The 26,800-nt window shown below is 35.3% G+C and overlaps 1 protein-coding gene across 8 annotated transcripts in view; it reads right to left on the reverse strand.

Annotated features, from left to right (window-relative positions):
- ARAP2 (ArfGAP with RhoGAP domain, ankyrin repeat and PH domain 2) overlaps positions 1 to 26,800 on the reverse strand; it is a 210,179-nt gene that overhangs the window by 151,888 nt on the left and 31,491 nt on the right. For all 8 annotated transcript variants that reach the window (XM_012474969.2, XM_012474970.2, XM_012474965.2 and 5 more), the window contains 2 exons: positions 17,132 to 18,195; positions 1,011 to 1,069 (listed from right to left, as the gene is read on the reverse strand). In XM_012474969.2, the coding sequence (XP_012330392.2) occupies positions 1,011 to 1,069; positions 17,132 to 18,036 (964 nt within the window). In that variant the 5' untranslated portion in view covers positions 18,037 to 18,195. The remainder of the gene's footprint in view (positions 1 to 1,010; positions 1,070 to 17,131; positions 18,196 to 26,800) is intronic.

Consider the following 26,800-nt stretch of genomic DNA (forward strand, 5'->3'; position numbering starts at 1 on the left):
AGCACTATCATGATGTAAGCTTTATTCTCTAAGAGTCCAAATTATGCCAAGTGTTAGCCCCAAATCAATTCTCGCCATCGTCTTCTTGATATAACACACTGTATCTACCTCTCACTTCACAAACATAGCACAACTTACTATTCCTTAAAGTGCAACCTGTCACATATGTTCTTGCCAACCTCTAGGATCCACATTAGTATAACCAAATACATTGCCCACATAGAAAAGAAATTGTCATGGTGCCATTTATAATGCTAATTCCTAAATAAGGAAATATTCTAAATGGCAGAAAATTTAAGCTTCATTCTAAGTTACAAAAAATAATTATAAAAAGGTCACTAACATAACAGCTAGATATCACTTAAAATCTCAGAATGCATTTAACGTAATTCCTCTAATATCATAGTTACTAACACATCTGTAAATAAATTATTTCAAGAGAAGTTCCAACATCCTTGAATTATACTAATCTACAAAAAGAGAATTTTCAATATTTGCATTTCTACTATGGAAATTTTTTTAAAGATTCAGTAGTCAAGTGTTTGACATCTTATTGTCAAAAAGAATGTTCCCAAACTTGTATAAGCAGAATTTTCAAAAAGAAAGAAAAGCCTCTGTCACTGTTCAATTTGCCAGAGCAACAATGACAGCCCTTTTCAGTTACCATGGCAAAATCACTTTCCATATATATGTATCTTTGTTCTGTAGCTCAGACTGCCAGAAGCCATTTAATTTAGTTAAATGCCTTCAACTGTGGCTAATGAGAAATGAGGCTTGTATAAAAAGAAAACTTTTTATATTAGCATGTACAAATTTCCAGGAGTCAGAGTATATGTTATTGCCTTTTATTTAGCCCACTTTAAAAGCGTCTGAAGTACTAAGAACACTGGCCAACAGTTACTCCCATTATTCCCTATACTACAGGTGGGCTGCCTTCTCAATCATGATTTTAACACATTTAAGACTAAAATGAGTGCTAATTTAAGGAGACTTTAAACACATAGACTCACTTTGCCATGCCGCAGATTTTTCAGTTGACGTAGCAACATTTCTTCTTTCACGGAAATAGCTTAAAAAGAAAATATTTATGAGTTACTATCTTAAGTGAAGGATTTATTAGAGAGATATATATTCTTTTGGGTAGAAAAGCCAACATCCAAAAATTAATTCTGACTTGAAAAACGATGAGGTCAAATTCCACAATACATTCCACAAATGTATTTTTCTATCTAGCCTTAAAGGAAGAGATTTTCTCTGCAAAGGAAATTTTTTACAAGTGTTTGCTACTCACATCTAAAATTTACAAAAGTAAATAAACATTTTTGTCCAATGCTAGCATGCACATAAAGTAATTTCAAAACTGCAAGTCATATATCTGAGAGAAACAGGTTTACTAACTAGATGTCAGTATTTGTGTAGCTTCTTGTCTTTAGCTTTATAATATAGAATCAAAAATGTGTCTGTCTCTGTAGACACAATATGAATATACACACAAGGTCTTCTTTCAAATATCCAAAGTCTCAGGAGGAGGATATATGGGGTAATTACTTAGAATACAACATGGTAACAGCAATGACAGAGGTAAACATTGTAGAAGCAGAGGGTGATGAAGGCCTTCTATCATCTGAAAGAGTTATATTTTCCATCTAAACTTAAGGATAAAGACACTCTTAATTCCTCTTAGATACGCATCTGTCCAAGTTACTAGAAGCAATAAAATAAAGAGGAGAAATCAACAAAATAAGATATGAACAAAATTTAAAAATAATCCTAACTAGAAGCTTGTTATTTGAAAAGATCAATAAAACTGGCAAACATCAATTTAGTTAAATAAAAAGAGAGAAGACACAAATTACCAATATCAGAAATGAGAGGACATCACTACAAATTCTAACAGTACTAAAGGAATAATTACAGATTATTAAAAAAAAGTTATGCCCATAAATTCAACAACTTAAATGAAATGGAACAATCCTTTAAGAGTCACAAATGGTCAAAACTGACAAGATTAAATAGAAAATCTTAATAGCCTTATTATCTGTTAGACAAATTAAATTTAGTAGTCATCTATCTACAAAAAACTCCAGGCCCAGATACTTCACAAAGATTTAAAGAAATACTATCAATCTTATACAAATGTTTTCGGAAAATGGGAGGAGGGAATATTTCCCAATTCATTCTATAGGGCTAATTGACTGACAGCAATTACTACAGTTAAATATTCCTTATGACACAGATGTAAAAATCATTAACAAAATATTAAATCTAACAAATAAAATCAAAATTTTATTTTGCATATGTAATCCAATAATATGTAAAAAGGATAATAAATTATTACCAGGTGAGATACACCCCAGGAAAGTGAAAGTTGGTTTAACATTGGAAAAATCAACATAATTCATCATATTAACAAAATAAAGGAGAAAAATAACATGCTCATGACAACAGATCCCAAAAAAAGCCAATGAACAAATTTCTACATCCATTCACAACAAAGATTCTAAGCAAACTAAGAATGAAGGAATCTTCTCTAATCTAGTAAAAGGCATTCATGAAAAATCTACATTACAATTAATAATTAAATATTTAATAATTTCACTAAGATTGGGAGCAAAGCAAGATCTGCTCTCACCACTCATGTTCACATTATTTCAGACATCCTAGCCTAGGCAATAAAACAAGTGAAAGAAACAAAAGGCTAGCAGTTTATAGAGAAAGGTACCTTGGAAGCCTAAAGTATGTTGCAAGTAGAACATCCTAAAGAATTTACCAAAATCCTTAAACTAATAAGCAAATCTGTCAAGGTCCCAGGATAAAGAGTAAACATGAATAAATTCTATAGTACTTCTATATACTAGCAATGACCAACTGGCAAAAAATAATTTGAAAATACAATTATTTTTACAATGGCATACAAAGACATAAAGCACTAAGTGGTAAATTTATCAAAATACGAACAAGATGTGAAAACTATAAAGAATTACTGAGAAACTATAAATAAATGGACATATATACCATATATATACCATGTTCATGGATTGAAAGGCACATTATTGTTGTCAATTATCCCCATATATCCCAAATAAGATTACAGTCAACTTTTAAAATAGAAATTAACTAGCTGACACTAAAATTTACATACAAATACAAATGACCTAAAGTGGTAAAAATAACTTTTAAAAAGAAGAACAAAACTGGCAGACTTATACAATTACAATATTTTATATAAAACTATGGTAATCAAATCAGCATGCCACTGCTGAAAGTACAGACATATCAATCAATGGACTTGAATAGAAAGTCCACATATACAGTTCTACACATCTTTGGTCCATTGATTTAAGAAAAAGGTTCTGAAGAAACGCAGTGGAAAAAGAATAGCCCTTTCAACAAATGCTGATGGAACTGGATGTCTCAGTGATTAAAAGAATTGAATGTCAACTTTTACTTCATATTATGCACAAAAATTAACTCAAAGTGGAATTGAGACCCAAATGTTAATTCTACAACTCTAGAAATCCTGAAAAATATGAGAGAAAAATCACTGCAACATGTGAGTGGGCAAAGATTTTCTAAATAGAAAAACTGAAACCCTAAAAAACATTGAAAATTACTCTTTACCAAAAGTTAAAACTTACAATGGCACATACTAGTGACAAATGATTTGTCCAAACCAAAAAAACTCTTACAATCCAGTATTAAGAAATACAATTCAATTTTAAAATGGATTAACCTGCCATGGTGGTATTCACCTCTGGTCTCAGCAACTCAGGAGGCTGAAAGGGGAGGACTGCTTGAGCCCAGGAAGTTGAGGCTGCTGTGAGTAATGATCATGCCATGCATTCCAGCCATGGCAACAGCACAAGACCTTGTCTCAAACACACACACAAAACAACAACAACAAAGAAGAACCAGCATGGGTAACATAGAGTGACTCTGCCTCTACGAAAAATAAATAATAATAATTTTTTTTAAAGCCTGGGCACAGTGGTTCATACCTATTATCACATTTTGGGATGCCAATGAAGGCAGATTTCTCAAGCTCAGGAGTTTGAGACCAGTTGGGCAACATAATGAAACCTCATCTCTATTAAAAAAAAAAAAAAGCAAAAATTAGCTGGGTGTGGTGGTGCATGCCTGTAGACCCAGCTACATGGGAGGCTGAGGTGGGATGATTACTTCAAACCAGGAGGTTGAGACTGCAGTGATTCATGTTGCACCACTGCACTCTGGCCTGGTCAACTAAGTGAGACCCTGTCTCAAAAAATTAAATTAAAAAAAATAATTTTTAAATGTAAATATATACATCACAAAATATATGAATGTGATACCACCAAACACATATTAGAATGGCTAAAATTAAGGCTGTCGGTATCAACTGTTAGAGAATATGTGGAATAATTAGAATATTTAAATACTGCTGGCAGCAAATAAATAAATAATAAATAAATACTGCTGGAAGGAATATAAAAGGGTACATCCGCTTTGGAAAATTGCTTACATTTTCTTATAAAAATAAACATTCACCAAACTTCAAAGCCCAGCTATTCCAATTCTATCAAAAATACTGAAAACAGACATTCACAGAAGGACCTGTATACATATGGTCACTGCAGCTTTATTCTCAATAACCAAAACCTTGAAAAAACTCAAATAGACATTAAGAAGTAAATGATAACAAATAGTGGCATATGGATCCAAGAGACTGGTACCCAGCTTAAAGAAAAAGACTACTAAAAAAAACCTAATAATCTAAATAAATCTCAAAAATCATCATGCTGAGTAAAAGAAACAAGAAATAAGAAATACCATCATGTATGGTTTCATGACAGGGATATATTCTAAGAAATGGGTTGTTAGGCAATTTCATCATTTTGCAAACATCATAGAGTGTACTTACACAAACCCAGATGGTACAAACTACTTCACACATAGGTTATATGGTGTAGCCATTATATTCTTAAGGGACCAATGTCATATATGTGGTCTATCACTGACAAAAACATCATTGCCTGGTACATGACTGCACATTCTACCAGATTCTACATGAGCATGTGAAAGAGGGATGGACTGTATAAGGAAACTAAGAAACTCTTAGAAGTAACAGAATTTCTCTGTTTCTTGATTGTGGTAAAAATTTCATAGGTTTACACATCTTTCACAACTTACCAAATTATATGCTTTAAAGGATTGTAATTTATTACATATATATGTTACCTCAAAAGGAGTTGTTTAAGAATGAATTCAGGGCTGGGTACAGTGGCTCACACCTGTAATCCCAGTAAGACCAGCCTGGTCAACATGGAGAAACTCCATCTCTACTAAAAATACAAAAATTAGCCAAGTGTGGTGGTGCATGCCTATAATCCCAGCTACTTTGGTGACCGAGGCAGGAGAATCGCTTGAACCTAGGAGGCAGAGGTTGCAGTGAGCCAAGATCATGCCTCTTCACTCCAGCCTGGGTGGCAGAGTGAGACACCATCTCATAAATAAATAAATAAATAAAATACAAAAATAAAAATGAATTTAGCAAACTTACTATTAACAGAGTTGACATATAAATATCAACTCCATCCCCAAATATCAGTAAACAAAACAAAACATTAAAATGGTGCCATATAGTGCGAAAAATAAAAAAACTACCAAAGCCTAGAATTAAATCTAGCAAAAGATCTGCAAGAACTCAATTAGAAAACATTACTGAAAAAAATATAGAAAAATCTAATTAAATTAAAAAATATATGAAAAACAAGATATTGCAAAGAGGACAATACCCTCTATATTAATTTGTAGAGTCAATGCAACCCTAATCAAAAGAGTTACTGGGAAGGGTGTGTGTGTGAAATTTAACAAACTGATTCTAAAATACATGTGAAAAACAAAGGACCAATAATGACAAATTTTTTAAGAATACAGTGAGAAGACACATGCTACCAGGTTTCATGAGTTATCATATAGCTATGGTAATTAAGACACTATATTACTGATAAAAAGGGTAACAGACTATTGAACTAGAATTGAGAACCCACTTAAAAAGACACAGTTATATGGATGGAGCTGGAGGTCATTTTCCTTAGCAAACTAATGCAGGAACAGAAAACCAAATACCACATGTTCTCCCTGGTAAGTAAGAGCTAAGTGATGAGAACATAAATGAGAGCAAAAGAGGGAACAGACACTGTGGCCTACTAGAAGGGGGAAGGTGGGAAGGAGGAGAGGATCAGAGAAAAGTAACCTTTAGATACTAGGCTTAACACCTGTGACACAAGTTTACTTATATAACAACCCTGAACATGTACCCCAAACCTAAAATGATTTTTTTTAAAAGGGAGATTCAATTGTCATTTCAACCAAAGACAATCTATAGCAATGAGGAAAGTATGGTCATTTTAAAGACTAGATCATCTGTACATCTACACTGAAGAAAATAACGATTTACTACTGAGACAATACACAATTAGTTCAGGGTGGATCATAAATCCCAGTGTAACAGGCCAAACAATAAAGCTAGAAGATAAAAATAGAAGATTTTCATGTGTCCTAAGACATAAAAGTTTTAACTCTAAAGGAAATTACTGGTAAATTTGACTAAATTAAAATGAAGAACTCTTATTCATTAAAAAGTCACAATTAAGGAACATAAGAGCAACATGCAGAGGAAGAAGATATATTGTACAAGGGGTTTATTTATTTATTTATTTATTTACAAGGGGTTTATACCCATAGTTTATCAGTAACTCTTAAGAACGAATAACACTTAAGAAACACACCAAAAAAATGCAATTTAAAACAACCAAAACCAAAATGGGTGAAAAATCTGAAAAGGTACCACACCAAAGAAGATATAAATGTAGCAAAAGGTCAATAAACAAGCACATAAGGTATTCGACCTCACTAGTTATCACAGAATGCAAACGTAAACTACAGTAACACTACACATGTATCTACATGGCTAAACACACTCACACACACAGATGTTGAGGATACGAAACAAGAGCAATGCACATACACTGTTGATGGTAATGCAAATTCATACAACTACTTCTTAAGAACCATTTTGCATTATCTACAAAAATGGAAAATATACACACCTTATGACACAGCAATCCTGCTCCTAGGTCTGTACTCAACAGACATGCATACAAACATGCCTCAAGAATAACCACCCAAATGTATGTCAATGGGCAAATGGATAAACAAATTGGAGATTCACACAAAGAAACACTATTCAACAGTAAGAACAATCTGACATGCAACAACACAGATACATCTAAAAAACATCATACTGAATAAAGATGTCAGATGCAAAGGATTAACTGCTGTGTAATTCCATTTATACAAAATTCTCTATAGGCAAAACCAACTCATAGTGAAATCAACAGTTGCCTGATGCAGGAAGTAGGGGAATTTACTGCAAATGGTCACAAAAGAATTTTGGGAAAAGGGGATAAGTGATGGTAATGTTCTAAATCTTGATTGTTATGGTGGTCACATAAGCATGTATATATACTGAAAATTAGCCTATTTTACATGTAAATTATGTCAAAGTTGATTTATATGTATATAAACATATATCTATATCATAAGCATGTGTATATATATACACACAAATATATACATAAAATATTAGATAATATAGAAAATATGAAATTAAGAATGGATATTATGACATATTCATACAATTAAATACTATACAGCAGTAAAAATGAACAAACTATAACCACAGGCACAAACACGAATGATCCTCAAGGTTAAGCAAAATGAACTCGACTAAAAATATACTCACTATAAGACTGCAATTTTTTTAAGATCACAAAATGGACAAACCTATACTGTTTGGGTCCATACCTAAAAGGTAAAACCTTTTTTAAAAGCAAGAAAATGATTACCACTAAAAGTCAGGACAGAAGTTCTCTTTGACAAGGAGAGGCACAGAATTTTACCAAAGGGTTAAAAAATAAGCCATCCTTTATTTGTTCATTATCTCCAGATTCTTGATATTTTATAAAATTGTAATTGTTTCCTTACATTTGTATACTACTAACACAAGTACATACTACTGATTTGAACCCTTGAGTGGAACAGTAATCAAATTTTGCACATCTTTGGTAACTTGAATTAGTAATTTATATTGCTAATTCTTGGTGAGCATTTACAATATGCCAGATAGGGCTCAGATTTTTACATATAGGCACACGTGTGTATATATAAAGTCTCTCTCTCTCTCTCTCTCTGTGTATATATATCTACAACAAGGGATTGCCAAATCTATCAATCTATCAACTAAGTTCAGTTGAACTGCTGCAGATGAAAAATTAGCACAAATACAGGCAGCAAGTTGTTTTGAAAATTCTTGAGTAGCAACTTACATTTTCATTTATGTACTAATAAATTATCACAATCTTTCTTATATTCTAACACCTATTATGCCCAAAGCAAAAAGCAAATGGCTTTATATATCTACAGCTCACATTAATTTCTTTTACATATAGGCACATGTGTATATATATAACTCTATATATATACACACACACATATATATGTGTATATATATAAATGACTCTCTATATATACATACATACATATATATGTATACAAATACTCATAGTCATCCCCTACGCAATGTTTTGATCAATGACAGACTGCACATATGACAGTGATCCAGTAAGATCAGAATGAGAATGAAAAATTCCTATTGCCTAGTGACGTTGTAGCCATTGCAACATCACAGTACAACAGGTTATTCATGTTTACGGTGATCCTGTTGCAAGCAAACCTACTGCACTGCCAGTACAGAATAGTGCATACAATTATGTAGAGAACATAATACTTGATAATGATAAATGACCATTTTTCTGGTTCACATATTTACTATACTTTTTACCTTATTTTAGAGTGTACTCCTTCCACATTTTTTTTTTAAAGGTAACTGTAAAATAGACTCAGTCAGGTCTTTCAAGTGGTATTCCAGGAGAAGGCACTGTTATCATAAATGACAGTTCCATGCGGAAGACCTTCCAGAAGATGAGAACATGGAAGAGTTGAAAATTTGTAAGTTTTTAAAAATTAATTAAAAAATTAAAATAGAAAAATGCTTAGAGAATAAGGATATGAAGAATATTTTTATACAACTGTATAATGTGTGTTTTAGCAAAGTGTCATTAAAAGAGAGTAGAAAGCTTAAAAAATTAAATAAAATTAAAAAGCTATAATAAGCTAAGGTTAATTTATTATTGAAATAAAAATATTTTTATAAATAGAGTGTAGCCTAAGTGTATAGTATCTATAAAGTCTACAGTGGTGTAATGTCCTAGGCCTTCACCTTCACTCACCACTCACTTACCCACAGTAAGTGCCCTATACAAGTGTAATATTTTTATCTTTACACCATATTTTTACTGTACCTTTTCTATGTTTAGATTTATTTAAATTCACAAATATCTACTACTGCTTTACAACTTCCTACAGTATGCAGTACAGTAACATGCTGTACAGGTTTGTAGCTTAGGAACAATAGGAAATATCATATAGCCTAGGTGTGTAATTATACCATCTGGGTTTGTGTAAGTACATCCTGTGATGTCCGACTAAGGACAAAATCACCTAATGGCATATTTCTCAGAATGTGTAGCCATCGTCAAAGGACTCATGCATGTGTATACACACACATATAGTATATATGTTAAAAAATACTAACAAGAAATAAGATTATTATCTGCAATTTTGAAAAAAGGTAAAATTGGCATAGAAAAGGGTTAGATCACTTACTCAAGTTCAAACAGCTCCTAAGTAACTAATCTGAGATCTACACTCAGGCAGTCTTGTTCCTTACCCATGACCTAAGCTACAATGCTTAACTTAAAAAAAAAAAAAAAAAAAAGATTTTGAATATTTTAAGTATACCCATTAGTGGTATTTTTAAGCAATATTTTGTGGGTTTTACCAATTAAAAAAACATGAAGAAAAAAGTTTGTGATAATTTGCATTGATTTCCTTGTTTAATATCTACCTACAAGGGATTACCAAATCTATCAACCCAAGTTCAGTTGAACTGCTGTGGATGAAAAATTAGCACAAATATAGGCAGCAAGTTGTTTTGAAAATTCTTAAATAGCAACTTACATTTTTTATTTATCTACTAATAAATTATCCCAACTTTCTTATATCCTAATATCTATTATATTTCTTATTCCTAACACCCAAAGCAAAAAGCAAATATACCTAACAGCTCATATTAATTCCTTGTATCAGCCCTATGAGGTAGGACTTGGTGTCCTAATCCTACCAATAAAGGCAGGAAGTTCTCCCAGCCCAAGTCCCACAGCTAAGAAGAGGAAAGCCAGGATTCAAGATTAGTTTTGTCTTTCTCTTTTACTATTTTACCACCAGTTATCCTGAAAACTGCTTTTAAAGTTGAAATCTAAAGCATGTTGATAAGACGTATTAAAAACCGACCAGTAATCATCATTCTCTCTTGTTGTTATACTTTTATGATGTTAGCCAAATTACCTAAAAGCTCTGAACTTGCTTTCCACATTTATTAAAAGAGAAAAACCCCAGGGCCTGCTGCCTAGGAATATTATGATTAATGAGATGATGCTTTTACAGAGCATAAGGCAGTGACCTACATAGTAATAAAAACTTAGCAAACAATGTTACTTTTATTACAGAAAAAAATTGTTGGTCCGCTTGGTAAACCTAATGTGTGCATTTGTTTCTTCAAGTCCTCAAAATAAACACTCTATATTTGTAATAGTGAAAACTGTCAACAGCCAAGAATAATTTTTTTAAAATAAAATACAGCAGTTATTATATAAAATACATATATTGATGTGAACACATCACAAAAATAATATTCAGTGAAACACCAAACTACAATAGAATATCATTTCCATTAATCAAAAACATCTACAACAATGCTATTGCATCTGTAGTAAATGGACAAAAGCATGCATGAGAAGGATAAACACCAATTTCAGAACATTGGTTACTTCTGGGCACAAAGGAAGGAGGCAGAAAAGTTAGGTGAATTTATTATTTCTCAATAAACTAAAGTCTGGGTCCACTATGGCAAGTTTTTTATTTTCATTTTTTAATCTAGATGGGATTACATGGTAACATGTTATTTTCCATACTCTGTTTTAGTTTTTTTGAGACAGCGTCTCACTCTGTTGCCCAGGCTGGAGTGCAGTGGCGCGATCTCGGCTCACTGCAACTTCTACCTCCAAGGTTTAAGCAATTCTCTGCCTCGGCCTCCCAAATAGCTGGGATTGCAAGCACCCGGGACCACGCCTGGCTAATTTTGTATTTGTAGTAGAGAGGAGGTTTCACCATCTTGGCCAGGCTGGTATTGAACTCCTAACCATGTGATCCAAAATTGCCTTGGCCTTCCAAAGTGCTGGAATTACAGGCATGAGCCACCACGCCCAGGATATTTTGCATATTCTTATGTATGTTTGAAATTTTCCAAATTATAAATAATTTTGTCTTAATATTTGTGTTGTGGTATTCAAACAATTTTTTAAATATGACTCATACTGTAATTTCTGACCGGGAAGCCAGAATTACTGGCTTAACTCCAAACACTGACAAGGTACCTCCTTCTTACTCCTAAATTCCCTGACAGTCATAACCTCGCCTTCATCTTTGCATTGCACCCCTTTTTCCCTTCCCCTCAGTGCTTTGGACCAACAAACTAACCCTTATTGAAAAAATGCCCCAAGCATCATAAACATATCCAGGTACATATGTCATTGTTGATGAGTTCAGAAATCATCTCATATGTAAATGAGCTTGGGAAATAAAGCATGTATATATGCAGCTTGATTTGTGGAGTTTCAAAAAAGGAAAATTTTAAAATAAAGCTTTATTTTAGTAAGTTAAAACTTATGTTTGAGTAGAAATAATGTTTTAAAACCCCAAATAATAAAATCTAAAAAATAAAATGCAAATCAAAAATATCAATGATTCTGATTCATGTTAACTTCGTAAATGCTTCGTTATTATTTTCTCCATGTCGATTATATTATTTTTGAAACCCTAAATCTATTTCCTTTGAAAATAGAGGGGATTTTCTGCAGATGTTCAATTCTGATGGGCTGACCCACTATAAACAGTCTTTGCCTGTAGTATGGTAATGTGTTTGTAAGGCCTTTGAAAATACCTACATTCTATTACTTATATACAGTATTAACAAATTTCTATGCAAGTAAAGAAAAACTATCGTTGTGAATAAAATTGTGTCCCCATCCCATAAAATTCATGTGTTGAAACTCTAACCCACAACATGACTGTATTTAAATTAGGTAAGTAATTTAAGTTAAATACAATCATAAGGGTGAGGCCCTACTCCAATAGAACTGGTAGCCTTCTAAAAACAGAAACCAGAGATGGCTCTCTCTCTCATTCCAGGAACTGAGGAAAGACCACATAAACAGACATCAATAAGGCCACCATATGATAGTAGAGAGCCCTCACCAAAACCAAAGGATGCTAACACTTTGATTTCAGACTTTTAGCATCCAGAACTGTAAGAAAAATTTCTGTTGGTTAAGCTGTCCAGTCTACGGTATTTCGTCATGGTAGGTGGAGAGACAAAGACAATTATCCCTGGTATCAGAGTTAAAATGGTTTGTTTAAAGAACCTGAATATAAAAGAAGAGAAAGTAATGAGTAATTCTGATTATCAAAGAGAATGTTCTGCATACCTACAGGTTTTATTTTTAAAAATATTTTTAATCACTAAAGTTGCCCAGAAAAGCAGTGACATAAAGGTTAATATCAAAGGTATCCCTTTATGAACTATACTTAGACAAGGCAGCCAAACCAAAAAATAATTACATGGCATATGTGGACCATCATTTCACAAAATATTAAAAAAGAAAAAATGCAGTTCTCACAATTGATAACAGACTATAGGTCATTCTAGAGTGGAATTTAACACACAATCATTAGTCAGCAATTTAACACTGCCCTGAGGTTATAATCTCTAACTAAAACAGACAAATTTGAATTCAGAAAGCATGAAAGTGGGTTAATTACAGCATAGACCAATAATGTGAAACTTACAATACAAATAATTAAGCCTCAGTCTGAGAAGTTTTAAAAAGCATCCTTAGGATACGAATAAATGATCATTACAGAACTATTGCAACACATAAGTTTACAACACCATCAATTTTTTTAATCTACTAGAAAAAAATTCAATTTTATACTTTTTTCAAACAAGATGGATTTTATTTACAAAAATAAAATATAAATGTAATGACTTTTTAACTTAGAGAGATTATTGAAATCTACCAATAAATCTAACTACTCTTTACATTTAATTATTCAGATATTCAAGTCAAAATTTAGCAAATATTAAGCCTGTTCTCATAGAATTTAAAAAGCACTTTAAGAGAAAGAAATCAAAATGTTAGGATTGCTAAGTATTTTTCTACTGTAATGTGAAATGTAAAATTTTCTTGGAGATGAAAAAGACGTGATATCCTTCTGTATATTTCTTATTCAGTGCAGTAAACAATTGCTTATTACTTTTCTGTACTTTTTGCCCATATATATTTTTGGCATTACAATCTATAAAACAGTGTCATCCACTTTGAATGTCTATGTATACACAGAGGGAAAAAATCCAAGATTTTTATCTTTAATAAAAATTTCGAAGAACACTGGAGACTTCAGGTGTAGATTTCCAACTTTTGAAAAGCCCTCAAGGAGTCAACACAGCACCTCAGTTTTCTAACAGTTGTACCTCCACAATAGTGCAGCTTTGCACATCATCCCTTTCCCACTACTTCTGCTTCTTCATTTGCCCTTCCCCCAAAACATTCAGAGGCACTGCACCTTAAAAAGAAGGCTTTGAGACCTCTCCCAAGGATAACACAGTTGCATGAAAGATGCATAAAAATCATTAAACCGAGGAGGAAAAAGGTACTTCTTTCAGTAGCTGTGAGATTCCTTCCTGCCTGGGGTACTAAGATGACTCTGCATAGGATCACAGGACCCACCTACAACTCCCATGGCAGTGTGGGATCTGCTTTCTGCTCGGAGGGCTCCCAGGGACTAGCAGAGCCTCCAAGTGAAGGTAATAAGGAAGGAGCTGGTGCTTGCAGTCTAGTCCTGATCTGGCTCTTAAGAGAGTTCAAAAGATAACCTGAAGTTATTGTCCAGGACAGCCCTCCAGAGAAAAGGAGCAGGCAGGAATTCAGGGAAGAACCAAGTCTACAACAAAGAATAAATTTGATAGAACATCAATTCTATCAATTTTGTTGAGAGGAAGGAGGCAGGGAGGACACATGTCCAGGAGAGAAAAACAAAGAGCCCTATGTCAGGAAAACACTTCAAAGTCAGCATCCATATTCCTTTGTATAACTATGAAATCTTTAGTAATTACATTAAAACACAGGCCATAAAGAAATATTTTTATTTGGTATATGAAGGAATGCACTAAATATCATCTATAGGTGTTATTACTTGACCAAAGAGAAACTCACATTACGTAACCCACAATTTTATTTAAAAAGTCATATTAAAACACTTTAAAATCATGCAATTACTATTTGCAACATAGGGAAGGAGCACAAGGAAAAACAGACAGTGAAGTCTGAAAATAATTTATTTGCTCATGTTAGGATCTGAGCACCACAAAAGCACTGTTGCTATTAACTACCATAATCAAAGAAAAGAAAGATTAGAATAGGTAATCTGGCCTAAAAGTCACATACAAAAAAACAGTGCTATGATATAACTAGCACTAAATTATTTGCTACTAATTTTAATGTTTCCACTCTCAAAGACCCAGTTACAAACTGAATAACAAGCTTTTCATATAATACAAAGCTTACATTTATAATAAAGGAGTAGAAAATATACCACTCTGGCATATTGACTATTTTGAATAAAAGGCATTTCATTCAAATGTTGGAAAACAACAAGTATAAAAAGAGCTGATCTTCTAACCTCCTTAAAAGCAGAAGATGAAATTTCCCTAAAAGAAATTAACATCTTGTCCTCAAGGACAAGATGTTGAAGCCAAAGAATTCTGAACAGGCCTTGTTAAAATAACTTATCTTTTTAGCCTCCCCACATAATTGAGCTGGTTTTTCACAACTTACTACTCTTTTTGCAATTCATTATTTAATTGCTTCACTTTAACTGCTTATTTGGGTCTTTATCAGGTTATGAGGATTCTCCTGCCACATAAAACTCATATGACTTGTATGAAATAAATTTGTATGCTTTTCTCCTGTTAATATGTTAGTGATCAATTTATATTAATTTAATTTTTAGACCCAGCTGGAAGAAAGAGGTGGAATTTTGCTGCACCTATACAACTAAATGAGTATCAAAAGATTCTCTGTAAAATTCATGAAAATTAGCACAGACTGTTTGAAACTTAAACCAAATCCTTCTGATGTGAGGTGATCCTTTCTAGCTCCCAAAGGGATTCAGTCCTGGCAAAGATGCAGTTTTAACCTGTACACATGGAAAAATGAGTCTGGCATGTCAAAAGAGTCTGCCATCTTGATTTGTCATTTTTCATTCACTTTCTTTTAATTATTCAAAATTAGCAAACTATTTTAAAGCTAAAGTGTCATACAAAAATGAGTGTTTTTTTACAATCCCAATAAATAATCTAATTCTTATATAGGCAATTAACATTTTTGACAATATTTACTCAATGAGTGGTTAAGAAAGTGGGATCTCGAGTCAGATGCACTGGTAGGAAATCCTAGTTCACTACCCATGTGATCTTAGGGAAATTAACTCAAGGCTCATTTACCTCATAAGAATAATTAGATTAGTGACCTAATAGGGTCACTAATTAGAACATTAGATAACCCCTGTAAAATTATAAACCAAACTATCATTTAATAGATGGTATTAGTTGTTTAATAAATGTGTTTAATACCTGACACTGTAACTATTGATTTCCTAGTAAACACCAGACTTTGCTATTGGTACTAGGGATGTCAAGATAAAGACAAATTAATTAGCACCTCTGCCATCAAAAGTTTATGCTCTGATAGGAGATACATATATTAACAGAGCCTTGTAAATGGTCAAGTTTTCTCTCACAAACACTAAATTGCCACCTTTTCTCTGGCAGACACTATTTGCACTACAATTACCAAAGGTACCTAAGGCCAAAGCACAGATTCAAAGGGAGGAGGGGGAACAGCAGCCATATGGGGCGTGGGGAAAAGGAATCCTGCTGAACTCCAGCCTGGAGCCTGTGCAGAAAGTGTGTAAAGCATTTAGTGCCACTACAGTGACAGTCAAACTTGAACAGCCTCGTGTCTCTCAGCAGAAAGACAAGTGTTAACTTTTAATGGGAAAAGCAATATCCTATTCCAACCCTGGAGAAAACCACAACTATTTTAGGTGTAACTTTGAGATTCATAAATTCTGAAAGTTAAAGCTGATGACCTCTTTTGCTATGAATTACCTCCTCCCTAACTGTTCAGGTAATCATCCTGTTACCTCGGGATACCAATGACTTTTTAACTTGGTATAAGAACCTATACTGGTAGAGCCCCTCTTTCGGGTCCCAGAGAGCTGGTCTCTAGTGAGCCTAGCTTCATACTGAGCTGTCTGTCACCATCTTTTCACATGTGACTTCTACATGAGTCACCGTATTCCTCTTTGCATCCTTCCCACTGAGCACAGTGACCAGTACCAAGTTCAACAGACATATGTTGAATTATAACTTGGTGCCAAGCATTGTACCAGGCAGCAGAGATACAAACATTAAGAATATGTTCCTTGTCAAAGAACAAATCATCTAATGGGGAGACAGAGTCAACATTTCAAATATGAGAACTGCAATAATAGAAAGACTACAATACTAGGTGTGGAGAATTGGTATGGAAAGGAATATCCAGGTAGAATTAAGGGAAGGGATGTTCCACCAATTAAACAGGGAAAAGGTAAATAGTCCCAGGCATTATAAGCTGCAGACTCTGGGATATTACGTACAATGGAATGAGGAAAATGTTTTAGCAAAAGGGTAGGTCGAATAGGTAAATGAATATAATCAAATTTAAAAAGGAACACTGAAAATATAATTGTTAAAAATCACTAAATTCCCTCAGATTGAATACTTATAGCTTACTGTAAAGATTCTTACCTCCCAGAAATTCCTTTTGTTGACCCTGGAATCTCTGGTACAGGCCGATGTCTTAGCAGAAAAGATCGAGAGGGTCTTGAAACCAACTTGCTACGACTTCTCATAGGTGCTAGGATTGGTGATGATGGAACATACAAGTCATTTACAATCATTTCACCTTGAAACTGAAAGAATGGGGATGGTGGTGATCCTCCTAATAATCCATTTGTTCCATTTCCAGAATTTGTTTCTGATGTTGAACAGCCAACAGAAGAGAGGCATTCAGAGTCTGCATTAGGGAGCTTACTGAGATTTTCTGAGATTAAATTAACTTTTTCTGTTCGTTGTTCTTCATTTGTGTGATCCACAGTCTTCTTTGTAATCAAAGATTCTATTTTAATATTTTCACTACCAAATAAATAATCATTCAAAGAACCCAAATTCAGGTGTGGTTCTTCTGAAGTGGGGAAGTCATGTTTAGGAAGAGATAGCTTATCATCTGATGGAGGATACTGGCTTCTTTCCACATTTGCATCATTTTCTTCAAGATTTTTTGTAACAGTCCCCAACTGTGATGGGCTAGGTGTCTGAACACTACTAGAATCAGAAATTTCAATGCAGATATTCTGATCAGAAGATGGAACATGGTGATCCTTTGAAGGGTCATTATTTTTCTTTGTTTTATGAACATTTGCATATATTGGAATATCTTGCATTTTTGACAAGAGTATCTGTAACTGTTTAAGTATCCTCCTACGGTGACCTGTAGGTGATATTCCAATTTTCTGTAGCAGGCTGTCATTTATCGCTGCACAGTCCTTCACAGTAGTAAAACCAGACTCATGGAAACATAAGAGATACTGCTCCAAATTAATGCTCATTAGGAAATCTTTTATATCAACATTTACTTCACTGACTGAGGACATAATGGTGGCTTCATTACTAAGTTGAGTTATAAAATGTGGCACAATGAGATATACACACAAGAAGATGCACTTCTCTACGGCCTTTTCCTTTGACAATTGTGACAGAAAAGTTTCTTAAAATGTTATTTTCTTCACAGTGACTGCTTAATGTGATTAAGCCTAGAAAAAAATAAAAAATAATTAAGATATTTTAATTATTAAAATCTACTTTCATATTACATACTTTCTCTGAAGAAACAACAGAAATTAGGACACTAACTTTCACTCTGCATTTGGAATATTTGTGCATTGCTTTGCATGCCCTAGAAAACCAGTTTCTCAGTATGTGAAGGTACAAGACAGAAATGCTACAGCAGTATCAAACTATGACTTTCAAAAAGGTAAAAAAAAATGATGCTGAGATACATACAGAATGAACATATATCAAAAATTTTATTCAACTTCTTAATTAAAAATAGGGGAGCCAGTAAGTCAGTAAGATTGGATCCAAGAGCATATGTGGAAGAGATTTATATAGTCGATCAGAAAAGGCTTTTGTTAAAATATTAGAAAAGGACAGCTAGGTTAGATTGAAAACTGTTTAATGTCCTACAGGACAATAAGCCATAATATTTGGGGTTACCTTTTCTACTGGACAAAAATCTGTAAGCATAAGGTAACTTCTCAGTGTCTACGTGCTACTCGAATAATAAATAGCCAAGTCAAGCACAAGAATTAAAATGGGGATTAAAATATCTCTACAGTGGTCCTGTTAAACAATATTCCCACAAAGGTACTGAAAGAATGCTCTTTTGACATTGAAGTTTTACGCAATTTTCTTAACAGTAGCTGAATATAAACAACTTTCCCTTTCACTGCACTTTCTTATAAAGCAGTTAGAATATATTTCTCAGTCCAATAATTTTCTTTTCATAAAAGCAGGAAGAATTATAAGTAAACAACAGTGATATACAAGATACAACACTGAATAATCAGCTAAGTCTTAAATACATTAGATAACAGAAAATGTGCTAATATAAAAGGACAAGGTAAAGGTTTAAAGATCACATGTCCTCCAATGTACACAGCAGATTCATAAAGGTTTATTCTTCTCCCAAACTACATAATTAAACTTTTTTAAAAAGTCCATTTTCCCAGATGCCAATTATACAGGTGTGTTCAGTTTATGAAAATGCATATGTGCAAATTTCTGTACATTGTGCTTCAATAAAAAAGTACAGAATAGGCATGACACATATATACTGAAGTAATAAAATGAGACACACCCAAACAAGGAAAATTTCCCTGAGCAAGCTTTGATGCAGTGCTGAAAAACCTCCTTGAGCTAGCTCTACAAAAGGCACTACTTGGACTCTGCATATGCTACATGCCAACTGCCCATAAGCTACTGCTTCAACTATTTTAAAATATCAGCAAGCAGTAACAATCAGGTATAGGATAAGAGGGAAAGTGTGCATCTTCTTCAGAACACATTGCAGAAGCAGAGAAATGAAATTACAAAGAAATGATAGAAGGCAGGAAATGTCTTTGTCAATAAGGCATCCCAGGGTGACATCTAAAATGCTAAAATGTCACACATAAGGAAAAGTTACACCTCAACACCACATACAAACTCAGTTCTCAGATAATCCACTCTTATTCTACACAATTATTTGCAAACAAAGGTACTGTCTATTTTTTCTAGCATTATCACAGGATGGAAATAATTACTGCCAATGGAGCAATAGGTGGACACAATGTATTCACCCACTTTAAAATTTATAAACATGGTAAGTTGGCCAATAACTTAAGAGGATTAGAAACACTTTCCTTCTGGAGTAGAGAAAACTATAAAAGTCATAGTTTTGCCTACCATTCTCCACAAAAACCTTAATAGAACAAAAACAATTTTAATAAAATATATATACACACACAAACCAAGAAACCTCCTGATCTTTCCCTACCCCAAATCTAAAGCCTAGAATGCACTCCCAAGTACACCCTTGTATAATCCACCACATTCAAGGAAGCAGGTGAGCTACCGTATTTACTCCTTGCTACTAACGGAATTATGTCCTCCCAAAATTTGTATCTTGAAACCCTAACCTTTAATGTGACTGTATTTCGAGACTAGGCCTCCAAGGAGGTAATTAAGGTCAAATGAGGTCATCAGGATGGACCCTGACAAGACAAGATCAGTTTCTTACAAGAGACACGAGAAAGATTTCTTTCCCCCAACCCCCAGAGCCCTCTGCATAAGGACATAGGGAAAAGTCAGCCATCTGCAAGCTAGGAAGAGGACTCTCACTAGGAACTTTATCAGCTGGCAAATGGATCTTGGACTTCCAAACGTCTAGAACTGTGAGAAAATAAATTTTTGTGGTTTAAGCTAGATGGCCTGGGGTATTTCGTCATAGCAGCTCAGTTAATACTATTCTCCATCTGCACTGCTTTTGCCATAGTTCCAAATCTCATGACATCTTTTGCCTGGATTACTGCAATGGTCTCTGAACAAATCTCTCAGCCCAGACTCCATGTGGTCAACCAGTGAACTATCAAATATACAAATTTGGCGTATCACTCCACATGCTCAACAAGATAAAGTTTATGCTAATATTGTTTATAGTGCCGAATCACATTTTTGTCTCTAACAAGAATAGCAGCAGGTGCTACTGATGTAAACAGCAATTATGTGTCATACACCATACTCATATTTCCTATGATGCAGGCATTCCTATGTACCAACTACAAGCTCATATTCAACCCTTGCCAAACCTTCTACCAAAATCCTTCATTCACTTTAGTCCATTCTTGTCAATTATTTCCCTGAGCCAACAAGCTGTTTAACAGCTCCATATATTTTTGCATATGGTCTATCTGCTTTCCTAAGCACCATTTAAAATTATCAATAGGCAGGTATTACCTCCTCTGTGAAGACTTTCTATCAACTCCTCAAAATAGAATGAATGAATCACTCCTTTCTCTACATACATCTATAACTACTATACTAGAGCTTTGCAAAACACTTGGAACATGTTTAAGAGATGAGAGAGAGGCTGATAAAAATGGCAGAAGTGACTGAGAGGCTCATTGTATTAGTTTTTTGGTATGTGTGTATGTACATTTGTTTTCATACACATAGCCCTTTCCTTCCTTTGGCATATGCATATATACTTCCTAGGTGGTCAAATCAAAGAAAGATATACCAAAAGCTCTACCCAAAACCATCTTATCTCTGCTATCACTCAACATGACAAATATGGTTAATGAACCTCTTTCCCTCTCATGCCATGGAAAAGCCTCCCTCCCACAGCCCTACAATCCTCCCTGCACTTTAATGTCAACTCTGTCCTCCAATTACCTGACATTTTAATTGTCTGAACACCCAAGACCGTACACAGATCCAGTTCTTTCCTTAGACATTCTAGCCCCAAGAACATCATCAGATACATGGAGATGAGCACACCTAACTATAAAATTCCAGCATGTGAAAGCTCTTTAATATGAAATTGAAGCCCTCCATGTTTTGACCTTCAATTGTAGTCTATGGCAGGTATGCCACACTCTAGGTCAGTGACCCTCCAGATACTGATCTGTGGATTTTCTGTACAGCAACAACTGCTGTAGGTCCTAGCAGTCTACACTTGCAACGCCCTCCAAATATAACTGGGAAATGTGACAAAAAGTGATAAAGTTCTAAGGTCTTGAGGCTTCCCAAACATGCTTTATACCAGCCCCCCGAGCCTAAGTTCATCACTGTTCTCCTCTTGGATAAAATCCCCCACCTAACACGTTGCACACAAGTTTGTAGTCAGACTAAATTAAAATCCCACTTCCTCTACTTTCCAGCAGTGTAAGCATAGACCCGTATCCATGTCAATGTCTCCATTTCCTTTCCCATAAAATGGAAACACTCCACGGTACCTAGCACTGGTGAAGATTAAATGAGATAATCCATCATAAGTGACTTGCACATAGCACCTAGCACATACTGATGCTTAGTAAACATTGACTTCCGTCACTATAATTATTTTTACTACTATAGTTATTATGTTCCCACAGTTAAATTTTTTATTCTTCGAGGTCTGAAACACATTCCTTCACAAGAGCTCTAGTGAACAAGAAATGCACTCTCTTCTCTGTATTCCTACACTATTTATTTCATAGAGAGTTGTCCTAGTCCGTTCAGACTGATTTAACAAAATATGAAGGCTCTTAGACTTACAATGAAGTCATGTCGCAATAAACCCACTGTATACTGCAAATATTATAAACTGAAAACATGTGTCTGACTGGGAGCCAGGACTTGCTGTCACCATCCAGCATCACTAGAGAAGTGTGGTTTCTCCCAAATGCATATCACATTCACTCCGTCATAACGTCGAAAAGTCACAAGTCAAACCATCATAAGTTGAGGATCATCTGTACCTTAGACTGGACAATTAATAAACAACAGAAATACACTGCTCACAGTTCTGAAGGATGAAATGTCCAAGGTCAAGGCACCTGCAGACACCACAGATAATGCCTTCTATGTTTCCTCATGTGAAAGAAGGGCAAGGGGCAAACAAACCAGCTCCCTCAGGCCTCTTTTATGAGAAGACTAATTCCATTCACAAGAGCTCTGCTCTCATGACCTAATAACCTCTCCCAAAACCCACCTCTTAATACCATTCCCTTGGGCAGTCAGTTTTCAACATACAAATAGGGAGTCAGGGGACACATACATTCAGATCACAGCAAGTGTTTAACTATGTTCTGCTGCTCCACAGATAGTGTAATATAAATGCCAAGACTCTGAATCCAGACAACTTGTGTTGAATTCCAATTCCTCCACTTACTAGCTTTATTATCTCATGTGAGTATTTAACTTCTCTAGGCTTTAGTTTCTTAGTCAAAAATAATGGGAGTAATATTAGTACCTACCTCATAGGGCTACTGTGAGAATTATATGAGTTAATACATGCACCGCACTTATAACAACAACCGGACATTACAAATTCTAAGTAAGTATTGCTACTATCACTATTATTTTATCATAATCTCTGCCAAAAGGATAAACCCAGGGAAGCTGTACAATAAATGCCAATTACTTGCTTATTAACATGGTACATCATGTATATGCAGTACATATTTAGAGAATGTGTAGACAGTTGGAGTTACAGCATGGCTGTGCATTTGCCCATGATATCCTGACCTATTTCTGTGAGGCAACAACTAACTATAACTAGTTCAGGGTACAGGTCTTACAGAAGTCCACCTGATATGATTTGGATGTTTTTTCCCTCCAGATTTTATGTAGAAATGTGACCTCTGATGTTGGAGGTGGGTCTAGTACGAGGGCACCTCCTCGTGGGAGGTCATGGGGGTGGATCCCTGATAAATGGTTTGTGCTGTCCTTGTGGGAATGAGTTCTCTATGAGTTCATGCAAGATCTGCTTGTTCAAAAGAGCCTGGTGCCTCCTCCCTCTCTTGCTCCTTCCTGCCACGTGATATGCTAGCTTCTCCTTTGCCTTCTGTGATGATTGTAAGCTTCCTGAGGCCTCATCAGAAGCTGAGCAGATGCCAGTACCATGCTTATATAGCCTGCAGGACTATGAGCCAAATAAATCAGTTTTTAAATGTTATTTTAGGAACATCTGCTTCATGCCCAGCTTGCTGTATCACTCAATAAACACTACCTTGTTACTTTATTGTGCTATGCCTTTAAACTATATCCTGAATTCAATAACTCTCACTATCTATCTCCCCTGCTTACATGCTAGTCTAAGCCACCAACATATCTCTCTTAGACCACTGCAATAGCCTTCTAGACTGATACTCCTGATTCTGTCCTGGCCCCCTCTCCCCCACACAGTAGAGTCTCACTACAGGGGCTAGAATAATTAATGTCATAAGAAAAGTCACACCATATCACTCCCTATGACTTCCAAATGTAATCTTCCCTGACTTTCCCCTTCTATCACTTGACAACCTCAGGGCCAGTCTCCTTTCTGTTCCTTCCTCAGACCTTACCTCTTGATCTTGTATCTTTCCAACCTTCTTCTTCAATGTATACCCATGTCTCAATGCTCACTCCATCACTTTGGTATGTCTCTGCTCAAATGCGTCCTCTTCAGAGAGGTGATTCCTAATCTACGCTATAGAAGCATGCCTTACGACTCAGCATCCCTTTTCCTTGCTTAATCTGTCTCCATGGCATCTACTACTGCTGATATCTGTTGACTGCTCCAAGAGGGCAGGGATCTTGTCAACTGTTCACTGCTCAGCCCAATAAATGTTTGCTGAATAACTTCTTCCTGGCTTTGTGACAAGAAGTAAAAAGTACACATTATTTTAAAATTTTGTCTATTTAAGTTACCAAGCTAGCATGGAGCAGATTGATTTCAAGCACAGATTTCTCCAATTCATCTAATCACTAATGGAGGTCCTCAAATCAGGAGGTGAGTGTGAGGAGTGAGGCAGGAGGTATCAGCTAAAACATTCTAAACCATCTGTGGGACTTTTAAAAATGCATGGGTTGGGCCAGGCTGGGTGCAGTGGCTCATGCCTGTAATTGCAGCACTTTGGGAGGCCAAGGTGGATGGACTGCTTGAGCCCAGGATTTCCAGAAAAGCCTGGGTGACATTATGAAACCCTGTCTCTAACAAAAAAAAAATACAAAAATTACCTGGGTGTGGTGGTGCACACCTGTAGTCCCAGCTACTCAGAATGCTGAATTTAGAGGATGGTTTGGGCTCAGGAGGAGGTTTCAGTGAGCTGAGATTGCACCACTGAATTCCAGTCTGGGCAACAGACAGAGCCAGATTCTGTCTCAAAAACAAAATGAAACAAAAACAACCTCATAGGTTGGACAAGCTTCTCCCTCCTAATGTCTCGAATAAGGAAAACCACTACAGTAAGCCCCTCAGACCCCCTCACCACCTCCCATTACTAGTGGAGCTTTGTCATCATTCCCCTAGTTAAACAAGGAAAGCAAACAACTGAAAACCATGGGTTACTTCATTAAACCACGATGTCATTCAATATTCAGTACTGACAACTCCTAGAACCACCTTCGCCTGGCTATATGTTACAGGAGGGAAAACAGCATAGTACAATCAAATCAGTCCTATGATCAATTCATTAAAACAAAAAGAGAACATACCACTAAAAACTCAGAAACATATTCTTAGCACAATCAGAAACTTTGTGAGAAAATAGGCTTAATAGTAGTCACAGAGAATCACACAACTGAAAGAAAAAAGCTTAAAAATACAGATTTATAAATTAGGTTGCTAAATGAATAATGAAACTTTGCAACATTATCAATACAAGCCTTACAGATTCCAACAACAATGAGAGCTGGCTGTATTCCACAACAGTGGTTCCCAATGGACTGGAAATATATCCCTTGATTAGATTCAGAGATATATGAGAAAATGCTTTTGCTGGTCTTAATAACTGACACCAGCAGACAGAAAAAGCGACTATGACATTCTGCAGTAGTACCCAGGTAGAAAATTCAGGTACGATTTTTACTTCTTCAACTCTCTACAATTCATCAGCTTCCCATATGGTACCCAACACTATAGATGATAAAAGAGAAAAGTGTCCCCACCTTCAAGTGTCCCTGCAATACACCACTTCAGTTTGATGTGTGTCCATGAACGTGGCTAAACCCAGAAGTCTACATACATTTGTATTTTACTGCCCAAGTGTTAAGAGGCAATGATAAATTAAGGGAGAACATCCTTGTAATTGCTATATAAACCACTGGTAATATAGAATTTAGTTTATTAAAATTCATTGTTTATCTATCATTGCAGAAAGACAGCTCATGCAGGACTACAGTACAGCTGATATAATTCAACAACATAAAGCCAAAATCAAATAACCAAATATTATTTGCTAATACACTTATTGTGGAGAAATCACTAATTCCTCGGAAAACTGGAGGTCTCCATATGGACAACACGCTGAACTAACTATAACTAGTTCAGGGTACAGGTCTTATAGAAGTCCACCTGATATGATATGGATGTTTTTTCCCTCCAGATTTTATGTAGAAATGTGACCTCTGATGTTGGAGGTGGGTCTAGTACGAGGGCACCTCCTCGTGGGAGGTCATGGGGGTGGATCCCTGATAAATGGTTTGTGCTGTCCTTGTGGGAATGAGTTCTCTATGAGTTCATGCAAGATCTGCTTGTTCAAAAGAGCCTGGTGCCTCCTCCCTCTCTTGCTCCTTCCTGCCACGTGATATGCTAGCTTCCCCTTTGCCTTCTGTGAAGATTGTAAGCTTCCTGAGGCCTCATCAGAAGCTGAGCGGATGCCAGTACCATGCTTATATAGCCTGCAGGACTATGAGCCAAATAAATCAGTTTTCTTTATAAATTACCCAGTCTCAGGTATTCCTTTATAGCAAAGAACCACCTTTACGCTTCAGTATAAAATACAGAAACAGATACCATGTTAATTGCACAGTGAGCAAAGTAATATCAAGATGTTAACTAGAAGTATTGATAAAGATACATTCAACTTGACTCCTCCCCACAGCCATGTACAAGAGGAACTGTTCTAGAGAAAATATGCTCGTGGTTGTATTCCTCCATCCCACAGTATAGAGCAGACTGCAAAAGGATGAAGGTCAGACCTACTAACTTATTTTTCTAGTCTGAGTGCTTACCCCCAGAAAAGTATTAATTTGGTCCTTTGGCATCTCTCTCCTCCACCATCCATTCACCTACCTTAATGTGTGGCAACATCAGCCCCATTAAACCCCTTACAAAGGAAGCCCAGTCCCTCA

The sequence above is a fragment of the Aotus nancymaae genome, unplaced genomic scaffold, assembly GCF_030222135.1.
Source record: "Aotus nancymaae isolate 86718 unplaced genomic scaffold, 86718_ANA_hifiasm-v0.15.2.pri h1tg000006l, whole genome shotgun sequence".
NCBI lineage: Eukaryota > Metazoa > Chordata > Mammalia > Primates > Aotidae > Aotus > Aotus nancymaae.